The 23,011-nt window shown below is 40.6% G+C and overlaps 1 protein-coding gene across 3 annotated transcripts in view; it reads left to right on the top strand.

The window, feature by feature from the left end:
- rbfox3a (RNA binding fox-1 homolog 3a) overlaps positions 1 to 23,011 on the top strand; it is a 510,141-nt gene that overhangs the window by 255,660 nt on the left and 231,470 nt on the right. For 2 of the 3 annotated variants that reach the window (XM_066663314.1, XM_066663316.1), the window contains one exon: positions 15,759 to 15,835. In XM_066663314.1, the coding sequence (XP_066519411.1) occupies positions 15,814 to 15,835 (22 nt within the window). In that variant the 5' untranslated portion in view covers positions 15,759 to 15,813. Of the gene's footprint in view, positions 1 to 4,495; positions 4,581 to 15,758; positions 15,836 to 23,011 lie in introns of all 3 variants that reach the window. The other variant, XM_066663315.1, reaches the window with a different exon arrangement.

Here is a 23,011-nt window from a genome sequence, read left to right as displayed (position 1 = left end):
GTGAGCTTTTTGAGATTTGTGAGCTTTTAGTTTTTACTGGACCGCCTGCCGGGCCGGCCTAGAAGAGGTATTTGCGTTTATTGACTGACTGACAGACTGACACCTTATGTTGAAAAGCGCATACACCAGTAGGAACTGTTAATTTAGCTGTATTTCACAGAGGGAACTTAAGGTGGCGCCACTACACCATTACACCGTTTGTTGTTAGTTCAGCCATATTTCGCATTCCAATTCGTGAATTAAATTTGGAACTGTTCTGTGGTGTCCAAAGGTCCTCTTTTCCCTGGAAAAGCACTCGTTCTGGGACCTAAACAAATGCGTGTTCAAAGGGCCAGAGAGTTGAGAGCTGAATTGGGACACACTCGCGCCGCTTTAGCGCTGTAGGTCCATCATCCACCGCGGTGCAGCTCAGTGTTTTACTGGAGCCTCGAACAGAAATGTGTTGAACGTTGTTGAGGTAATATTTATCGTAGTCTCTTCTTTATGTTTGAAGAATGTTTCTGTGACACATCCTTTTGTCTTCTACTATATTTTTAAAAAACAGGAAGTTATTTTATCTGTTCCTATAACTACACGAATACACGGACACACCTCACCGTTACTGACTTTCTGAAGAGTAAATCACATCTGCACAGCTTATTGTTTAATTTTACATGAAAACGGCCAAAATCTCCGGAGTATTAAAGCCAGAACACCAGAGCGATGTGTTACTCAAAATAAACAGGGCTCTGAATTTGTTACAGCACCGTTTTATCAGTCGGACCCTTATAGAAATGTAAGTCAGTAATAAATATCTAGTTCCCAACGATGCCCTGTTGCTTTATCAAGTATAGATTATTTGGTTGATAAAACGTTAAGGTGCTTGGTTTTAGAAATGTTCAAATGTTTTGTAGCTTTGTATGAACAGACAATAACAGGCTTTCCATGATCATACACACAGTGTCAGCAACTGACAAGATAAGCTACTTTTATAGTTTGTTATTATTGGATATTGTTGTAAACAAAGACATTGATATCCATCCATACATTATCTGTAACCGCTTATCCAATTTAGGGTCGCGGGGGGTCCAGAGCCTACCTGGAATCATTGGGCGCAAGGCAGGAATACACCCTGGAGGGGACGCCAGTCCTTAGACATTGATATGAAGTACCAAAGTTTCTCCAGCCCTTCCCCACTTATTTTTATAGATTTTCTATTATTTATGTGACTTAAAGGAGCAGAGACATTGCGGAATAAACAGAAAGTTTTTTTGTGAGTATTATAATTCGCATTTAATAAAGTTATTGTTGCATGCATTATCTTGTTTGGAAAAGTACAGAAATGCATCATTAAATATGTTATACTTAATGTAAATTGAATGTAAGTTCAACATGAAATTCAACAGATAAATAATCCGGTTATTTATAATACATCATGTGATTACATTTAAACCTACAGCAAAATGACTGTAACTGTAAGCATCTAAATGTTAAAAAAAGCGGTGAAACCCAAGCACAGCTTAAAGCATTTTCCAGCTGTGTGCCAAACTGCATGAGTGATATATGGGCCTCTACTGAGTGCCAGCCCAGGTGTTGGACTCGGCTTGGGACGATCTCTGTCCTGTGGGGAAATACAGCATTATCTATTTGCAAGGAATGCTTTTTTTCTATCTTAAAGGGATAGTTTGGCAGAAAAATCATATTTACACTATTCCCCATTTCCCAAATGTAGTCAATCTAGCATGGCATATTTGTTGTCCAAAGATTGCTTCCTTGGTTTTGTGCAGGAGCTGTGAGACTAGAGTAGCTAACTTGCAATGCAAGACTTAATCAACCAGTTAGCATTAAGAAATCTTCATAATCTAAACTTTGCTGATCTTTACTTTCCCTAATCACACCTTGTCACTGCTACTGACCTTCCTCTCTTCCACAGCATGGCTATGGTCATCCACAGTCAGTAAAATGAATGTCCCTCATGTCATAACCTTAATTGATTATAGAGTTGCCTTTGTGGAGAACCTCCAACCTGTTGATCCATGAGGTGCACATGACAGAGCTAGGTAGGTTTTAGAAATCATCATCAGGCACATCAAAGAAGTTAAACAGCTCAAGATCAACCAAATGCCACTGAAACAGTACGTTTAAACCGAGAAAAGTAAAATGGTAGAAGCTTATGACAATATATACAGACTTTTAGCCACAGAGCTGACAGATGCTAACAGCCACTTTACTGTCTGTATGTTTTTGTGGTTTTAAAGGGTCAGTATATACATTAGCAAGTCCATTAGAGACTGTGTTGGAATACATTGTGTGGTGCTATTGTATGCTAGCTGTATTAGCTTTGTAGCTTCTAAGCTAACTTAAAGAATCTTCAGAGATATTAGATCAAGAGCAGTTGAGGTAAAATTTGTAAACATTTTCTCTCTGACTCTCTCTTTCTCTCTCGGAACTGTTATTATAACAGTGATGTATTTTTAGGATTTGTAATGATTCTTATTCAGTGTTCAGAGGAGTGTTTTTATTTTATTTTATTTTTTACTGCTGTCGGTGCAGTGGTGCCAGCAGCAGACGCTTTGTGAATGGAGGTGCGGCCCCTCGCTGGCTGTCAGAAGGAGGGAAGCTCAGAGCTGTCAGCCAGAACAGCAAACACTGATTCTAAATAGACTGAGAACAGAAATGGGCTTAATAAAAAGCGCCGGCGGATCTCCAGCACCTCGGCAGTGCGGCTTGTCTCGCACTAACCCGTGAAATCGAGTTCACCCCGAGAATGGATGAGCACTAGGCGTGCCTCTCTAGCCTGTCTGAAGATCTCACACACCAAACACCACACACACACACACACACACACACACACACACACACACACACACACACATATATATATATATATATATACAAACATACCTGTCAAGCGCAGCCTGAGTTACTAACTCATATGTGTGCACACACAAACACACACTCAGGTTTCAGTAACTAATTACATGTACAGTTGTCAGTGTCATCACCTTTTACTTCATGTGTAAAACAGCAACAGTTTATATATATAACAGTCACAGTCACAGAGGTCTTGATTGACTGTAACACACAGTTTGTGTCTGTTTTCTCATATTTTGTTGTATGTATTGTAGAGTATTGCATGGCCAAGCAGAATGACTCCGAAGTTTGTCCACAGGCAAGTTTGTTGCCTTTGTTTGCAGTGTGTTTGGGTGCCATATGGCCATAAACCTTGGGCAATCGTTTGTCTTGCTGTGTGTGGCTATTTGCTCAGGTGTTTGCCAGCTTATTTGTGCATTTTTTGCATGGCCTCTGCAGTGGCCCTTTTCAGCCAGACTGATTGCAGACTATTTGCCAGTAAGCTCTTCTGATATCACCTCATTTAGCATCTAGATAGTTTACTCAACAAAAAGAAATCAGTTGCACAGATCTTTCCACGGGTGATGTACAGTACTGAGCATATATCTGAGACCGTTCTTGTGAGATATATATATTGTGTGCATGTGTATACATTATTTTTTATTATTCCTTTTTTTCTATATTTATTTCTATTTATTATTGTTTAATATTTTATGAAATATATATATATTTTATTTTATATCTTTCCTCTTTTCAGTAACAGCTATAGGTCCTTTCACACTCATGTTGAGGGGTTTCTTGGGTGGTCAAATCTTTCGTTAAGGTGTTAACACACCCATGTTTTCTGTGTCTTTTTCTTTCTTTATAAAATTGTCAGAAATTTTAGTGCTGGAAACTCCTTTTTTGTTTTCTTTCTCTCTCTCTCTCTCTCTCTCTCTCTCTCTCTCTGTCTTCCTCTTTCTTTTATTTGCAAGTGGGTTTTGTCATATCCTGAAAAATGTATCCTTCCTCACTGGATTAAGAACATCTACCACGTGTCTACACTCATTTGTAGTTCTATAATTACAGACTGTAGTCCACCTTTTTATCCCCATTTTCCCTGCTCTTCAATAGTCAGGACCCGCACAGGACCACCACAAAGCAGGTATGATTTGGGTGCTGGATCATTCTCAGCGCTGTAGTGACACTGAGGTTTGGGTGGTGTTTGTGTGTGTTGTGATGATGCGAGTGGATCAGACACAGCAGTGCTGCCTGAATTTTTAAACACTGTCCACTATCTGTGACACGCTTACTTCGTTGGTCCACGTTGTAGATGTTGAGCTCATCTGTTGCTGCACAATGTGTGTTGGTTGTCCTATTTTTTCATCAGTCCAGCAGGGACACTGAGGGCTTTAAAACCTTTAGCAGTCCTGCTGTGTCTGATCCACTTGTACCAGCCCAATAGTACAAGGCATCACCAGAGAAAGAACTTGATGAGGCCAACGGTTAGACCTCTGCATCTCTTGGGAACATCCAGAAGCTCATATTAATAGTCAGTTCACCCATCGTCATAATTTTAGTGGCTTTGTCCTTTTTGAAAAGCCCGGTTTGTGCATTTTCTATGCATGAATGAAAAAGATTTCAGTTCACGGCCGCTCTGATATAACTTTATTCTCTATTTCAGAGGAAATGACTGCATTTTTGAAGAACTGTTTTAAGTTTGCAAACAGTGGAACAGAGTGGCCAAAACTACATTGCAGATTGCTGAGGTAAAACGCACAATAAACAAAAAATAAAATTGTTTTGTGGGAAAGGACTACATATGCCACAGTCTGAGATCAGCTAATTAAAAACCAATCTAGCATGGATTAAGAGCTTCTGGAGCTGAAAACACTGAGCTCAATGTTAAAGAAAGAAAAAAAACAGTGTTATCAGACTCTGTGCCTCCAATCCAGAGCCAACTCCAGTGTTTGCACCAGGAATCTGCATGTTTGCACTAGAAACATAATTACAGCGCTTCCATAATGCAATGATATACTGTGGGACACCAATGAAAATGGGATGACAGTCTTACTGCCTCCAACGATGGCTTGATTTCCAATTTAACAACTCACTAAATCCGTGCTGCTTCTGAATAATTACCATAAAATCCAGTTTTCATCTCGCGCTATAAAGTTGGCCCACGTTGTTGTCCTGATCCTGACGGAGGAAAGTCGCTGATGACAAACTAACGACATTTCGCGACCGGGACCATGTGCCCATCCCACCGCCTCCCCCCACTCACACCAACCCCACCATCCTCAGCCAAGCCAGAGTGATGGATTTTTATGGCTTGCTTTACACCCTTGTTACTTTTTAGTGTTTATTTATGTTTTCCTAAATCAACTCAAATTGGAAATAAACCGTGTCGTTGTTTGTAATTATTTGTTTGTTTGTTGTTGATTTTGTTTTGGACTTACAGTTTTTTTGCCTGTACTTTATGGTGGGCCATAATTCATTTTAAAGTCCCCCCACCCTCCTCTCCCCACTCTAATTCCAGCCTTTTCATTATTCCATGGTCCTATTACTCTGCGTCATATATTCCTGGTTTCCTAATATCTCCTGTGAATCCTGGCTGCACTGAGAGAAATTCATGATGGAATTAGTACATCATGAAGGGAGGTTTACCCAAGAGTCTGTTAGAAATGAAGATGTATTTAGAAATGAAGAAGCTTTGTATTAAATCATTTTCATGCAACATCAGCACCAGACTAAACCCACCTCACTCCTGTGGTGTGGATCAATTTGGGGGACAGTTGTTGGTTTTAGGTCAATACTGTAATTCAAAATAATTTTTGTAAATTTGGGTCTAGGCTTTGCTTTGGACTGTGATCAAAAGACTTAAAGAGAAATTTGGCACTTAAAGTTTGAATAAAGAATGTATTGTGACACTTGATGTGATGGTTGCTTCTGATTGGTTCAGCCCGTACCTGTCAGTTCACAATCGCTGTGTTATTAGTGGCTTAATGATCAGAGCAGCAGAGTTTGGAAAGGAAGGTCTTGTGTTTGAGCCCCTCAGCTGGCTGAAAAACGTGGTGGTGGGGTGAGTGAAGGAAAGCTCCCTCAACATCCACAGATCACCCCCAACTGTGCGTTCACTGCCATAGATGAGAGCACAATTGTGTTGTATGTTTGTTGTATGACAATTAAAAGCTTGTTTAAAACCTATATGCTGTTATTAGCACTGCACTTTTGACATTTGAAAGTTACACTATTGTAAATAGCTGTTTCAATATAAAATCTCATACCTGCATGTTTAGTCGATCGCATATTAAAATTGCGATGATTTGAAATGAGGTGAAGTATTAAAGCAAGCTGTTTTAGTGTGACAGTGTGTGACAGACTGAAAATGAAATGTTTTTAATTTAAGCTTTTTTTTTTTTATTCAAGTCCTGTCCAGTAGAAGCTGTATTCATGCCTGTGCCATGTGTTAATGTAGAAACTCAGATTGCAGTGGTGCGTTTTACAGCAAGACTGACTAGAAAAGCTGATGATCAGCGTTGGAGAAATTCACTATGCTATATATTTTTCAATCCGCTTCTAACCACCACCACCACCCCACAACCCCATATGCCGGATATGTCCATTGCAGTCATTGCATCCTACTGTATTATTTATCGGATGCGGTTAATGGCAGAGTCTCCAGAGCGGCCTGGCATTTGGGAGCTCTCATTAACATTTGCTACATGTGGTTGAGCAGGGCTGCTGGGGAGTGCCGTCCGCTCACTACTCTCATATATCTCAGCCAGGCCGCCGCGGACCGGCCCACTATTTACTGCTTACCCAGTGCAATATGAGACAAAGGAGATCAGGGCTGGCACTGAGTAATATTTCAGCCTCGCTGATGGTCAGAGGAGAGGGGTGACCTATGAACTGTTCTACTGCACATGCAGTACATGAGCAAAGCATATAAGAGTGCGGCGTGTAGAATTCCCTGTAATGTAGTTATACTGACAACAATGAGGAGCGAGAGCTTTGTAGTCTGATGTTTTGCAAGCTGCAGTTACTCTGCCAGTGTCATCAGACTTAGTTCCTCACGTATAGACTCAGTTCCAATGTTTTTGTAAAATAAGATGATGACATTTTATTCTGTCAAATTATGTGGAGACAAAAAAAAAAAGTCTTTGAAATCACAGATCACGTATACATCTGTGTAAATGTCCAAAGGAAAACATTTATATCCATACCTGAGTTCCAGTTTAACACATCGTTTTGAACACAGCAGCTGTCTGTCACATTGTGTGAAAATTTCATGAAGAGTGGACCAATAGAAAAACGCCATTTATTTATTTATTCATAACAAATGTAACAGTTAAGAAGGGTATTCTTTCTCTTAGAAAGTTACAATTTTGTAGATACATGGGGTCCTCGATTTACGACGTTGATCCGTTCCTGCGTTGCAGCGTAAAGCGATTTTCGGTGTAAGTCAGAACATACGTACATACTGTACCTAAATAACATACTGTAAGCACTTATCCTATCCTAACACCTATCCTCCTCGGTCCCGAGCCGCGTAACCGTGTATTCTTCCACCGCGCACACCAAACACGAAGTTCGCATTACGAGGTTCACGACGCAAAACCACTTAAGTCGAAACAAGGCTTTATACAGTAAATGGGAGATGTGTCGTAACCACGAAACATCGTAACTCGGGACTGACGTAACCCGAGGACCTCCTGTACATGATTTTCCTTTGGACAGCGACTACTCACAAACACAAGGCACTTTGAGTAAGTTCTCTGTATTGATATAATCAACTAATTATGCAGGTAATTGCACATTTCCAACACTTTGTTGCAGTCACCATGAAAACTTAACCATTATGAATAACACAAGTATGTCGATGATGTCTGTGGATTCCAAGACATTAGTCGTCCACCCTACAGCCTGGACTCAGCCCTGAGTTTCACCTGTTTCCAAATTTGAAGAAAGATCTGAGTGTAAGGTAATTTTCTAATGATTGGGAAACATTATATAATTTTGGTTTTTTTTCCAAAATTGAAAACATAATTGTGGGACAAAAGTAGATATGTTAACTATGATTGCATAAGACAATCAAAATAATTTTTTTTGTTTAACTTCTTACCAAAACTAAGGGCTTATTAAATGCCCCATGTGTGTGTGAGAGAATGTGTGTGTGCTGTTTTGATGGTTGTTATCTGTGATTTATTCTCAGGAAGGTCCAGTAGGCTCGGGTGATTTGATAATTTTATGATCAGGTGACGTCAGCGGTCTTGGCCAACAGGATAATTTTTGCATTGAGTCTGCATTTTTGCCAGTTAATTGCACACACATGGTTAATGGTGTGAAAAAAGCCATCCACCAGTTCTGCTTGGATACAACCAGCTATTACTAGCACATTTGAGTTTGAGATAGAGTGAATGCAGAAACGCATTCATAAAATGTTTTGGTTTTTTTCCCTCACCGAGTCAATACATATATATTTTTAAAGATATGTTCAGTATGGGTTTGAAAAGTAAGTAAATGCTCCTGGAGAATATTAAACACAGTTGTGTGACCAAATTATAAATTATAAATAGTTCATAAAGCACCCAGAGGCTGTAGGCCTGTAGACTGTGGGATTTTATCATAACTGTCCATTTTTCCAGCCTTAAATGACAACATTTTCCATTTTAAAAATTAGTTCAACTTGACATTCCAAATTCAACTCGAGTCTGAGTGTCAAGGATCAAGATCTGGGTCCTGGCCCCCGGGGTAGAGCTCTAGTTAGTAATGCTCATGTCAAACACTGCCTATTAGAAACATGCATACCGGCTGAATCCCTGCTGTAGATGTTATACCTTCTAATACGTTCATTCACAGCACAGAGGGATCAGCTTTCATGTGGGCTCCTGCTGCCTGATTATGCAAATCAAATTACACTGGACTATACGAAGAGGCACACTTCAGGGCTCTGCTCTAGGCTCCCTGTAGGAGCTGCTGGCTTTCTGTCATTCACTGCTGTTTCCAGGTCAGTGTGTGTGTGTGTGGGATTGGAGGGGGTGTGGGGTGGTAGGGTATTTACTTTGTGAATCGAGGATGAATGGAGTAACAGCTCTATTTACTGAGCCCGTGTAGCCTGCTCGTCTAATCTGCTTTACAAAGCCAGGGTGAATCCAAGAGGATTCCGACGGAACGTTACGAATTCAAATTGTCCTTTTGTGTTTGGGCACTGCTGTGGGCGTTTTCTTCCATTTATTTCTTCCCTTTCCTCCACCTCTCATTTTGTCTTGAAAAATGTGCTCCCTGCACATCCACTTTTGGTCCTTTCTGTTCTTTTCAAACACAGGAGGAACATACACACGCAAGCACACAAATAGGTGTTGCGGTGCGTTCCTTTGATCTCTTAAACGTGCGTCTTACAGAATCACTGTAGCCTGGATTCCTCTGATTCTATGGCCTTTTCTTTGCGCTGCCGTAGACAGGCCCTCTGAAATGGAAACTAGCTACAGTTTTCCTATTTGTGTTCCTCTTATTTGCTCTCATTACACATTTCATTATGGTTTGAAGTGGCACGAGTCAGCAGATACAGTGGCCCTATTGGCTAACGGTCGCCCAACAGCGATGAAAAACCCGTCAATTGTTTTAATGGGCGCACAAAACAGCGTGGAGCCTAGCGTGTGTCTGATATGCTTATGCTACAGGTATTCCTGTCTGATGTCCTGAAGCAATAAGATGACTCTGCACTTGTTGGCATAAGGGGATTCCTACTGAAGCTCCAGCCTCTATCAGCAAGCCTCGGGGCACTTTATAGTTGAGACATTACATTACATTATGACATTGCTTTTCACCACACAACTGTGCCCAATTAATTTATTGCTGTGTAGGAAACTAAATCGCTTGGCAAATAGACTTTAGTGGGATGGTATTTTTTCCCCCTCCTTGCTTGCAACATCAGGGTAGCACAAGTGATTGCCGTTTTATTGTTTTTGCCACAGTGCTCTTCAGTTCCATGTTATTTATCCCTTTTTACCATCCAAATAATTAATCAGCTCCACCACAACAGGAAAAGAAACAGATTTTAATTACTTGTGATGAAATAACAAATTGTTTTGGCTTTGTTCCCGAAACACTAGAGCTCTTGCATGGCAATTCATTACACACAGAGAGGAGCTGGAGGGAAAGGAGGGACCAAGAGCGATGCTCTGTGGGGATGAAATCAATACAGACAGGGTGTGTGTAGTTGTGTATGTGTGTTTGTGTATGAGCAAGAGAGAGAGATCCGTAGGGACTAGATCAATACGTTCTCAAGGGTTCGATGTCTGAGGCACAGCTCGGCACACATACCAACAGACAATAGACTGCATAATGTGTACACTTGTATCATGTACAGCTGCAGCAGTGCTTTTTTTTTCTTTTCATACCACCCACATGGTAATAATTACCCAGACGCAGATGCTACTGTGAAGTTCAGATTGTAAACCGCGTTAATACACAATGTGGGCACTGATGTGTGAATTGATATAACAAAGGCGATGGCACAATACCTCCTTGTATTGTTTGATATTGAAACGTTAAGTTTGAAACGTTATTGGCAGATACCAATCTGATACAGGTTTAACAGAATATTCAGACAGTGTGATATGATGTAAATGACCAGCACCCGCCAACACACTCCAAATGTATTCAGAATTTAATATATACCAAATACATTAAGAATTCCCAATTATGAATCTGCTGTGATGTATTTGTGGGCTGAATACTACCGGGCCGGCCTAGAAGACGTCTGACATCTAATGTTGAAAAGCGCATGCGTAAGTAGGAACTGTTAATTCAGCCGTATTTCACAGTGGCGCCACTACACCATTACACTGTTAGTTCAGCCATATTTCACATTGCAGTTCGTGAATTAAATTTGGAACTGTTCTGCGGTGACCAAAGGTCCTCTTTTCCCTGGACAAGCACTCGTTCTGGGACCTAAACAAATGCGTGTTCAAAGGGCCAGAGAGTTGAGAGCTGAATTGGGACACACTCGCGCCGCTTCAGCGCTGTAGGTCCATCATCCACCGCGGTGCAGCTGAGTGTTTTACTGGAGCCTCGAACAGAAATGTGTTGAACGTTGTTGAGGTAATATTTATCGTAGTCTCTTCTTTATGTTTGAAGAATGTTTCTGTGATACAGCCTTTTGTCTTCTACTATATATTTAACAAACTGAAAGTCATCTTATCTGTTCCTATAACGACACGAATACACGGACACACCTCACTGTTACTGACTTTCTGAAGAATAAATCACATCTGCACAGCTTATTGCTTAATTTTACAAGAAAACGGGCAAAATCTCCGGATTATTAAAGCCAGAACACCAGAGCGATGTGTTACTCAAAATAAACAGGGCTCTGAATTTGTTACAGCACCGTTTTATCAGTCGGACCCTGTTGCTTTATCAAGTATAGATTATTTGGTTGATAAAACATTAAGGTGCTTGGTTTTAGAAAGGTTCAAAAACTTAAGTGTTATCTTGTTGCTGTCTGCTGTTTTAATGTCATCTCAAAACGGTGCTTCAGTTTTGTAGCTTTGTATGAACAGACAATAACAGGCTTTCCATGATCATACACACACTCTCAGCAACTGACAAGATAAGCTACTTTTATAGTTTGTTATTATTGGATATTGTTGTAATCAAAGACATTGATATGAAGTACCAAAGCTTCTCCAGCTTTTTCAATGACAAGGGTAACAGAAAAACCTTTGTGACAATGGCTACATGGCTAATGGCGGTCCGGCTAGACTAGGCTTGCCTAGTTTCTCTTTGCTCTTGTTTTTTTTTTTTTTTTTTAGAACTAATTTACTTTAGGCTTTAAAAAAGCCATGTTTACCTGACACATTTACAATGAGTATTTAAACACAAACAGTTATCCTAAAACTCCTCAAGCCTTCTACTACATCACCAGAAGTAATGCCCAGATAACATAATCACATCAGACCTTAAAGGTGACGTTCACAGTTTTAAACAGAATTGAGGGTTCCCTCATTATTTGCTGCTCTCACTCTCTCTCTCTCTCTCTCTCCCTCTCTCTCTCTCTCTCTCTCTCTCTCTCTCCCTCTCCCTCTCTCTCTCTCTCTCCCCCTGCTCATGGCAGTGTAAAGGCATCACATAGATCTCCAAACCGCAAAAAGCATGAACTGAGTTGAGGATGTTGCTGTATTCCTCCTCCATAGGTGGTTAATATTGACTTAATTTTACTGTTTCAGATTATTTAAGGTGGAAATGTGTTCAAATTCATAGAAACGGCTAACTGCTTTACTGCAAAGTGCTACAAAACTAAACAGCTTGAGTTACAAATGAGTGAATAAAAACTTACAGTCGAGTTAAACTTCAGCCACGTACAAACACACTCATTTTTTTCCTCAGACATTCCATTCCTCCTTAAAAAATCGTAGAGCTTCAGAACGTAAACAAACCAGTTTGAACAGTGTTACCCCACAGTCAGAGATTTTTTTTTTTTTATTTCAATTTTTTTTTTAAATCCATGGCAGCAGAAGTGAAGGTGACTCTGTCTTATATTATCAAACACGACAGCAGATGGAGATCATCAGCCAGATCTTTAACCCTGCTAATGTTCTGTGTGGTATTTCAGGCTAGATCTCATTTTCTACTCATACTGAGTGAGTATGGGTACCTGGTATCACACCGTGTCTGATTCAGTATTTTATTCGCACAACTCATTCTTTAAGATTGGTTTCAGATATTTTTCCCCGTGCGTGCTGTTTTTCCACTGTGTGGATGCACTCATGCTACTGTAATCCATTGATTCATCGATGATGAGCAGAATGAACAGTATGTTCACACACCGTTCGCTTTTGAGTTCTGTCATTGTCCAGAAGGTGAAAAACAAATCCCAATTTCTTTTACATGTCATGTGTTTTTATTTCTGCGGTTTGAAGCAAAGTGTACTCAGCAACCTGCCTAATGTAGTGTGCTACACCTGCACTCCTTCCTGTGTGTTGCGGCTGCATCCAGGGAGTTGTTGATATGCAGCGTGCAGCTTATTTTTTCCCTCTTCTGAGTGCCCATTTTCTGGCTAGCGTGTAGAAATTCACCATAAATTAATTCTCACACAGCCAGTACTGCACTGGATTTCCCTAAAGACTTCCCGTTTCTACGACTTCACTTCTGCTCTTGACCACAGAGGGGAACACTCAGAATGGAGTAAGACATGTCCCGATGGACGCAGAGAGAGAGAGAGAGAGAGAGAGAGAGAGAGAATATCTTGGCCTTTGATGAGTGCTGTTTTTTAATAAACATAGCGACTCTATATATCAGATTAATGTTAACTATTTAATGGCACAGAAGAACAACACTTTTATCAAGCTGCATGGATATGGCCAGGGCACTATGCATATTTAATCAGAATGGCCCGCAATAGAGGCCATTAAGGCAGTGTAATTATGGTAATGTACAGAAAGAGGCTTTTTTTTTTTTTCTTTTTTTGCAGAGTGCTGCATGTGTTCTCTGGGGCCCCGTGTTTGGTGCTGTACAGTCCCTGTGCCCAGGGAAAAGCTGCAGCATTGCCATTTCTCCTTCTCTTCTCTCTCTCTCTCTCTCTCAGTAAATGAGAGCATGATGAGAAGACACTTGCTCTTTCTTTCTCTTTAATACACACACACACACACACACACACTTTTTTGCTCCTTTTTCTCTTCTTGTGGAGTGCTTTCTTTGGCATAATATATATATATATATATATACTGATCTGATGGTGGTGATGTTAGTGTGTATTGTGCTGGTACAAGTGGATCAGACACAGCAGTGCTGCTGGAATTTTAAAGCCCCCAGTGTCAGTGCTGAACTGAGAACAGTCCACCTGCGAAAAATATTACTGATGAAGGACTAGAGGTCGACCAACACAAACTGTGCAGGGACAGATGAGCTGCTGTCTCTGACTTGGACAGTGAGTGAGTGGACACAGAGCTTAATAACTCCAGCAGCACTGCTGTGTCTGATCAACTTGTACCAGTACAACACACACTAACACACCACCACCACGTCACTGTCGCTGCAGCGATGAGAATGAGCCTCCACCCAAATCATACCTACTCTGTGAATGTCCTGACCATTGAAGATCTTTATAGTGAGTACCATGAACCCTTTTATACTAATTGCAAGGGGTGTATGCAAAGGTTTGGAAAGTTAGTATACAGTGTGCCCGCTTCCCACACACACACACACACGCACAAAATCTGGCTCATCCCAGTCTTTTTTAGGCTGCCTGCTGATAGCAGCCTCAGCAGTGATGTCAATCCTTCAGCTTGTCTGGTAAATGGAATGATTTAGTCTGCTGCTGTGTGTCTAGGCCTCAGCTGTGTTCCCTCAGAAAAGGGTTAATGGGACATGATTCCTCAGGAGTAGGGAGCAGATGAGGCTCAAAGCCTGCCATGTCTGCGCTTAATGAGTGTCACGTGTTTGCAGATTCAGTGTTTACTTTCAGTATTCAAATGCGAGTATAGCGAGTGAAGACTCCTGACAGCACATTATTCACGCTTTGTTCTGCTAAAGTAAGTCAGAGCATGGCTGTGTGAGTGTGTGGCTGCTTTGTGGCAGTAAAGTAGTGTGTGCTGGTGCTGAGACACAGTCGTGAAAGGCCTGGGTTAAGGCCTGGTAGAGTAGTTCTGATCTGTAGGAGTCACCTTAAATATCATCACTGTTCCAAAATCACTTTAAATAAATTAATAAAATCATTTCATATTGAATCCTATTGAAATTTACGAAGATTACTTCCGTTTCCTGTAAAGTTATGGTTTTGGTTTTCATTGGACAGTGAGGATATGAATGCAGGGCCAAAAACACTGAAGTATCAAGAGAGGTATTGCCATTACTGCATTACTGAGCACACTCCTATCAACAAATTATCAATAACAGCAGGTAAACATTTTAATACTCTACTTTGGACAGGTGTTTAGATCTGATTGATGATGATATTGATGATGGATGTATTGTACTCTGGACGAGGTGAATGTGTTGTGTTATGTATGAAAACATGGGCAAAACAAGCTGTTTAGACTTTTTTTGTATGTTTTGCTGCTTCTTATGTAGAATGCAGGAGCTTTAGAATTGATCCTAATATGTTTTTGTTGTTGTTGTTGTTTCTCTTTTTGCAGGGGGTTCTTGTTGAATTTTGACGAAAGCATGTCACAGATACTTAATTAAGACCCCAGGGCACTGAGTTAACTTGTGAAATCTAGGGAGAATATGTGCTCTTTAAGTGTCATTGAGTTACAGAGATGTTCTTTATTCTGTACATTTCCCTGTACTCTCTATAAAACAGCTCTAACGTTAATCCACGTACAAGTCTGTTTTTATTTTGTTTTGCTTTTGTCTATTGTTAGACCTTACAATAGTTTTTGGATTATTTTTTTTCTTTTGAACCTAAACCATGTCATATCGGTTTTATTGTTTAAATATATTCATTCATTCATTATCTGTAAGCGCTTATCCAGTTCAGGGTCACGGTGGGTCCAGAGCCTACCTGGAATCATTGGGCGCAAGGTGGGAATAAACCCTGGAGGGGGCGCCAGTCCTTCACAGGGCAACACACACACACACATTCACTGACACACTCACATCTATGGACACTTTTGAGTCGCCAATCCACCTACCAACATGTGTTTTTGGACTGTGTGTTTTTGTGTGGGAAGAAACCCACGCGGACACAGGGAGAACACACCAACCCCTCACAGACAGCCACCCGGAGCGGGAATCGAACCCACAACCTCCAAGTCTCTGGAGCTGTGTGACTGCGACACTATCTGCTGCGCCACCGTGCCGCCCTGTTTAAATATACCTCATGTATAATAATGGTGCATGTGTCCTAAGAGTGGATCATGTGTGATACTCTCAGCGTGCAGTGTATTTATGTGAGTTTTGTAGTTAACTGGTTTTGTGTGTGTGTGTTTTTTTTTTCTTAGGACTGATTCATTTGGCAGCAGTGAGTGACCACAGCTCAGCCACAGCCCACTGTACATGGAGACCCCCAGCTGGGCAGGTGAGTGTGTGGAGGAAGAGTGTTATTGTGTGTGTGTGTGTGTGTGTGTGTGTGTGTGTGTGTGTGTGTGTGTAAGGGAGCATACTCTGGCATACATGCCCACATACATCTCTCTCTCTCTTCCACTGCCTCTCACTCCTTCATCTTGCTTGTTTAACTGTAATCTTCTCTTTCATGATCTTTTTCTTTCTGTTTTTCTTTTCTTTCTTTCTTTTTTATACAGTGTTTTAGACTGGAAGATTTATTTACATTTTTAATATCACTTTTTCATGCATTTGGTGAATGATTTAGCCTTCATGTTTGTATGTTTGTTTATCCGTACGGTCAGAAAAAAGGGAAAAAGTGCCAGTTGATTCATGTTTTTTTAGGTCAAGCTAATGCTAATTCTGCTGTTTTAACAGAAAGAAAAAGCTGGACTCTGCTGTAGATTGTGATGTCTGTCTTTTTGGTGCAATCAAGGATCAAAACTGATTTTATGTTTTATAAGACACTGCAGAATCTTGACAGGGACTTTGAGGCGGCTCTGTGCACCATTGATGGTGGTGTTTTATTTTTAGTTAAAATTCTCTCTCTCTCTCTCTCTCTCCCCTGCCACACACACTACTCATAGTGCTCACTAATATCTGACTAATAGCTGCGCTCAGCCTCAGACTGGGAGATCTGCTCTTTTCTGATGTAGTAGGAGTGGCCTTATCTCAGCTTGGACTCCAAACAAACCTTCTAATGACAGGCCATTGCTAGGGAGGACTCTTGGCAGCGTGAGAGACTGATAAGAGGAAAGTGTTTGGCTGTGGTGCTTGCTGTCAGAGTGTGTGGTATGTGTGTGTGTGTGTGTGTGTGTGAGAGAGAGTGAGTGAGGTGGAGCTGCAGGAGTGTGTATGTCTTTTGAAGGCAGATGGGAGCAGAGTGCAGAGCAGAGTAGAGAGGAGAGAGCTGGGGCGAGCGAAAGAGTGAGTGAGTGAGCGAGTGCTGGGTGGTTGTGCTGACGATGGGCCTTTGATTCTGAGCATGCCCATTAGAGGGAGCCATAAATCCTGGACTCTCCGGACTGCCTGTGTCAGCAGTCCATGGAATGAATTGATATTAAACGCGACAAAAAGCCTCTTTAATTCAGCCTCCGCCAGCCTCCTCTCTCTCTCTCTCTCTCTCTCTCTCTCTCTAACCTTCTCTTCCCCTCTCTCTTTTTCTTTCTGTTTCTTCTCTCTCTCTCTCTCTCCCTCTGCCTCCCCCTGTTCTGGCCTGTAATTGAAAAGAGGAGAAAGAGCCCTGCAAAGCCAAAGCTGTCATCATAAAACCGTCTGCAATTACATCCCTTCAATCCATTATTTAAAAAGCTCATTAATTAAATATTATTTATAAATAGCTGGCCATTTTTCTTGACTTTTCATTTTTATTTCCCTGACTCTTAAGCAATTGTTTTACACAATGCTTTTTTCCGAGTTTTGTTGGGCAAGGTTGGAGAGTGAATGCGCACTGAGAGTTTCTCATTGTGCATTGTGCAAATAAATGTATAGTTTCATTGTCCAAATCTGTGTGGCTTTCCTTTCCCTTTTTGAGCAGTGATACAGAGAGTGGACAGAGAGCACCCGCCAAAGCTGCTGGCACAGAATGACCACAGCTAGCTCTAACACAAAACAAAGTCATTACATTCTATCAATAATGTGGAATAGAGATTCATAAATGTGAGACGTTTTTGAGAAATACAGTGAATTCAGAGATTTAACAGAACATCACTTAGAATCTGTGTTGCTGTGCCACATTGTTGGATCAAAATGATCAATTTACAACAATAAAGAACTTACATTTATATGTATATTGAAGGTAATACTACGTTGGTACAACGACGTGCTCTGAGGTCTTCAACATAAACCTGAACACTTTGAGAACACTGTCTTCCTCTAAATGTTCTGTTTGATAAATTAGACCGTCCCTTACTCCTAGTGTTGTTTACATTGGCAAACCTTTGTAATACCAAAGCTGTTATGGTACATGTTGGCAATTAAAATCTAGTTTTAAACAATCCTTCGCACGTCAGTAACTTCACAGTTAACCAGATATTTTATGACCTTTTCATTTTGTGTTGTATGATCGTGAACAGAATTCAGCCAAGCAGAACGTAACAACGTTTAATGAAGATAAGCTTGTTCTTATCAGACTACTACTGCTGAGATAATGCGCATTTCTGTTGTTGCGTCTATCCAAAATATTTCATATCAGATCTAGTGGCGAAGAGGCCCAGTGCCTGTCTGGGTTTATTGCTACTTCTGGAAACTTGACCTGCTTTGGAGAGCTGCAAAACAGAAAAAGTTTATATACTGCAGTGCACTGGAAATTAAAGCCTCAAAAACAACAAGATGTTCACCGAGATCCCACACTAACCTTTGCATAAACACAATGAGGTGTTAAATTATTAATGCATTTTTTAACACGTTTTCCCATTCTGACCTTTCAAACTATCTGTAGTTCAAGAAATCTAATGTTAACTTCCTATTTCCACCTGAAATGGTGCAGCGGTTACATTCTGTACACACACAACATGTAAGTGTGATGGCAAATTTGAGACCTAAAGCCCATCTGAAAGTAATGTTGAAAATAAATATATTACTGCAACCAATGTTAATAAGTGCAATTCTGTGATCCCCAAATTGTTAGTATTAATTTACATATCTCAATTAAACATTTGTTTATTTTGTCAATTTACCCCTCCTTTATAAAAGCTCCATGAAAACATGCCATACTCCATTTTGTGTCATGCCTATCAACAGCTCTTTACTGTGTTAAACTCCCTGCAGTGCACAGCTTTGAATGACTTATTGCTTATCTCCTCATCTCTATTGCTCTGTTTTACTCAAGGGTAAGGGTGGGATTATAACGAGCAGGGGATGGCCCATCAGTATGTGACATCAGCAGCTCAGGTGATGCACTGTGCCTATGGGCCAATGTATTGCAGATGACACCATGATAAGTTAGACCTGCTATTCCCAAAATTGCTAAGATGAAGAACAATACATCAAATGAGGAAGATTGTGGCGCGCCGCTCTTTAAAGTGCACTGGCTGCCATTTTAAACAGGGCGCTGGGCATCTCCAAGCGCACCACCCAGTATCGTCTACAGCTGTTGCAGCTCCTCCACTTAGCAGGGACCCTGTGTGGAGGCTCTGAGCCTGTGTGAGGGTCTGTGTGATGGATTGAGTTGGGGAAAGCCATCATCTGGTTGTGCATGCGCTCACTGAGCGAGGTGGGCCCCACATGAGTAATGATATTTGCCTGGAGTCATCGAAAGCCGGATTTAAGTATTTTGGATTTAAAGTAACATTTGTCTCTATTGTTCACACTGAGGAAGTCATTAGTCAAATTCAGCTCCGTCTCCCCAAACGACGTTTCCTCCCCCAAGAGCATGCTGTGCAACTGTGTGATTGTCAGAGTTGGTGTTCCACAAATTATTCATGTAATCTTTTACCCATTTTTTTCCTGATTACCTACAAATCTCTTCAAGATTGACTGTATCATTCACACTAAACCATTTGTCTCTGGGTATTTCCACAAAGTAACGCTTTGATAGATGGCCACCATCATGGTGGTCTCAGTTTCTGTAATAACAAGACAGTGACAGAAACTGATACCGATATATCTTATTAAAATTACATGATGTTAGGCAAACAAAATAAATAATGTTCTTCTTTCTCTCTGCTCAGCTAACTGCCTCATCATTATATCAAATTAAGAATACATTCTGTGTGTTTATATTTCAGCTACACATACTCTGTGCATTAAATTAGATTTTTGGAGAGGTTTAGTACAGGTTTAGTTCACAACATTTGGTGGGCAGTGTTGTGATTATCAGCATCAAAAGCATAAAAAATACCTTGCCTAATTACACTGTGCAAATGTCAGAACCTACCTTGCTGTTTTTAATTTCCAGGCAATGGCTTTGGAGGTTCATGTTACTCATATTCGGATTCTGAGACCCTGTCAACCCAGATCCATTTTTTTTAGAAACTGAGGTTTTTGTCTGCGTTTTGGCCTCCCATCCACACAAAAATGTTGTTTAATGTCACTGTAAAGGTTTTCAGAAACGCTCTCCAAATGCTGTTGTCACTGTTCTCCTGTGGATGAAAGAAAACTGATATTTTCCAAAATGCTGACATCACCAAGAGCATCTGTCTCTGGCTGCAATATAAATACCTCCTCACTCCTTATATAGTGAGTTAAACTACAATGTACATGCATGATTAGTTTGTGTTTTAACATGGCTTTGCTTTGCTTTAAGGAAATTTTTAGCTTTTCAGAAATAAATCGATCAATAAATAAAAATGATTAGTGGTGTTTTTTCATGTTAAAAACACTTCCAGACTTGAGTCAAAGAAGTTTATAAAATCCATAAAGTCTTAGAGGTCCACTTTGATGTTCTAGTGTCAACTGCCTTTTCTCTCTATTTCCTTTTCTTAGTTACAGCTTCTTGACAGCTCCACATTGAGTTTCTTTTGCATGCAACTGGATTGTACTTGATCTATTCTGGACTGAAACAACAGCTACAAAATGTGTAAAATTTGTATTGGCTATTTAAACTGGAAATTAAATTACTAAGAGAGAGTCTCTGGTTTTGTACAGAAATGTAATATATAGTATAACTTTGTTTTTGTATTATTTGTGCTATTTTGTAGTATGTATTGGGTAATTTTATATATATATTTTTATATATATATTATATATATATAATATGTGTGTGTGTGTGTGTGTGTGATGTGATGTGATGTGTATATGTCAGTGGCGATTGCTCTAAGACTGCAAGGGAAGCTCAGCTTCCCCTAAAATGTAAAAAAATAAGTAATCAAATATATACTGAACAACCAACAGGCAGCGTGTGAGGTTTAAAACGATTGCCCTCTTCTTATAGGTGCAATTAGGATGTGTCCCCTGGTTCTCTAGCTCTTGTCTACTTCTTAGTTTTCTTCTCCTTCTTGTTTCAAAGCCTTTGTTGTGGCAGTCTGAAAAAATTAGCAATTCTTTAGGGTCGAAGCCGAATCCCATTCATGGTGCGGAATGTTAACTCCGACTTCAAAAGTTGCCCACACTTCCTGAAAATGGCAGTACCTGAAACATACATGAGCAGCCCTGGCAGAGAGGTGGCTGAGAGCCATTCCGGTGCGAATGATAGACGAGTGTGTGAGGTTGGAAGTGAAGGGTGAGGGAGCAGGGAATGCACCTGACCACCACACCTCTGCTGCTTTATGTGCGCAGCTTTTACGGATTTGTCAATGGAAATCTAATTGCTGGGAAAGCGATCAATCCCAACTCAATTACTGTTGTGGAATGTGGCACGCAAAATATCCCCTCCTGGCTGTTTGGGCTCTCTGTTTGTTTAAGGTCTAAATCATGGTGCTTATGGAGTGCACCTACTCATGCCATAAGGGAAACACATCACATCTAGGATCTGAATTAGTCACAAGCTCCCAACAAAGGCTCCTGCCACGAATGCTTTAATACTGCATGTGTTTATGATCGCGGATGAAAAACATGAACCGGTGGAGAAATATGGAGTCAGATAAAGAGGCTGAGAGCACTGAAGGCCTGATAAACTTAGCCATACGAAGCAGTTCAATTTGGAGGCGCTCTGCCCGTGTGTTATGTATGAACCTGGCACACACTCCGAGGCACAGTTTATAGGCTGTTAGCTTGGAAAAAAAGCACAGTACAAAATGGAGGAGAACTGCATAGGAAAAGGGGAGGAGATATGGGAAGTGTGGCTGATTCTATACCGCACTAACACTCACCCACATATGCACAACCTGTAGTGATTTTTGTGTCTTTTAAAACCAGCTTCTGTTACAGTTTTGTGATGCTTTTCTTTAGCATTAGCATTAGCAGGGTACATAGCTACTAAACAGAGCCACGAGCCTTGAAGACATACTAAATGTATATTTTTAATGCTTTATCACAGGTCATGATTCATAAGGCTACATGACACCTATATACGCCTTTTATAACTGATGACATAAACCTACATTAAGTTCCATAAATGCATAAGTGTTAGTCATTAAAGCTGCTTTAGCCAGGTTCACGCTAGAAACTGACTGGACTTCATCTGTACAAACTGGTCAGCCAGAAGATTAAAAAACCTCCACATGTGATGAGAACATTGATTATCCCACTTCAGTGTCACCTGTGAATAGCTGGGACATGTTAAACAGCAAGTGATCATTCAGTTCTTGAAGTTGATGTGTTAACAAGTGTAAGGATCTGAGCTCTTTTGGTAAGGACCAACTTGTGATGGCAAGAAGTCATAGCATCTCCATGAAGAGCAGATGCCATGGTTAGTACCTAGCAAAAGTGGCCCAAAGTGGCCCCAGGTGAAACAGTAAGAGGGTAAGAGGGTAATGGGAGATCAGCTGCCCTTATTATGTTTCAAAAAACCACAGAAATTCTTTAGCATTTTTCTGTATTCCATGCCCTGATGGGTCCGAGCAGTTTGTGTGGTGCAAGTCACTTATCATAAACACGTCATGTTGCCTTATGAGCAATGACCTACAGTAAAATGTATGATTACCTGTATATTTATTATTTGCATTTGAATTTATACGTGTAATATGCAGTGATATAGGCACAGTATCCTTAACTCTAACCCTAAACCTAACCCCAGCCCCCAAGCCCAAAATGTGTGTGTTTGTGTGTGTGTTTATATAGGTGCATTTTTTAAAATTACTTTATAATTATTTTTATTATTTTTTTGAACAAGGTTTCCATGTTTTGAAATCCATGCACGTCTTATGTGTTCAACTTGTGGGCTGTCCCTTTCATAGCTATAGTCTACTGAACGTTCATGTGCCAGGTCAGATATTTTTGGCGCTGTGCCTCTGTTTGTACGTCTGACCCAGAATGCAGCAGTCGGAAACTCCTGTAATGTGCGGTAACCATTCTTCTTGTGTCATTACGCCTGTAAACGTTTAATATTTTCCATGCCCCTGTTGGTGCTTGCAGTGGAGCGTGCCATTGAGAGTCATCTCGGACACATTTTTGTTCCAAAAGCTTTCTTCCCCCTTCTCTCACCCTCCTAAGTCCTTAAAATGAGCGTTTCCTAATTGTAATTACACAAGGACTGTTTGGCCTGTATCAGCACTCGTCAGGAGCCCCCCACGGCCAAATCACCGGATTCACATCAGAATCGCTGTGACGCGGC

The sequence above is a fragment of the Hoplias malabaricus genome, chromosome 3 (genome assembly GCF_029633855.1).
Source record: "Hoplias malabaricus isolate fHopMal1 chromosome 3, fHopMal1.hap1, whole genome shotgun sequence".
Taxonomy (NCBI): Eukaryota; Metazoa; Chordata; class Actinopteri; order Characiformes; family Erythrinidae; genus Hoplias; species Hoplias malabaricus.
The sequence above is the reverse complement of the archived record's forward strand: the minus strand, read 5'-3'. Positions and strand labels throughout refer to the sequence as shown.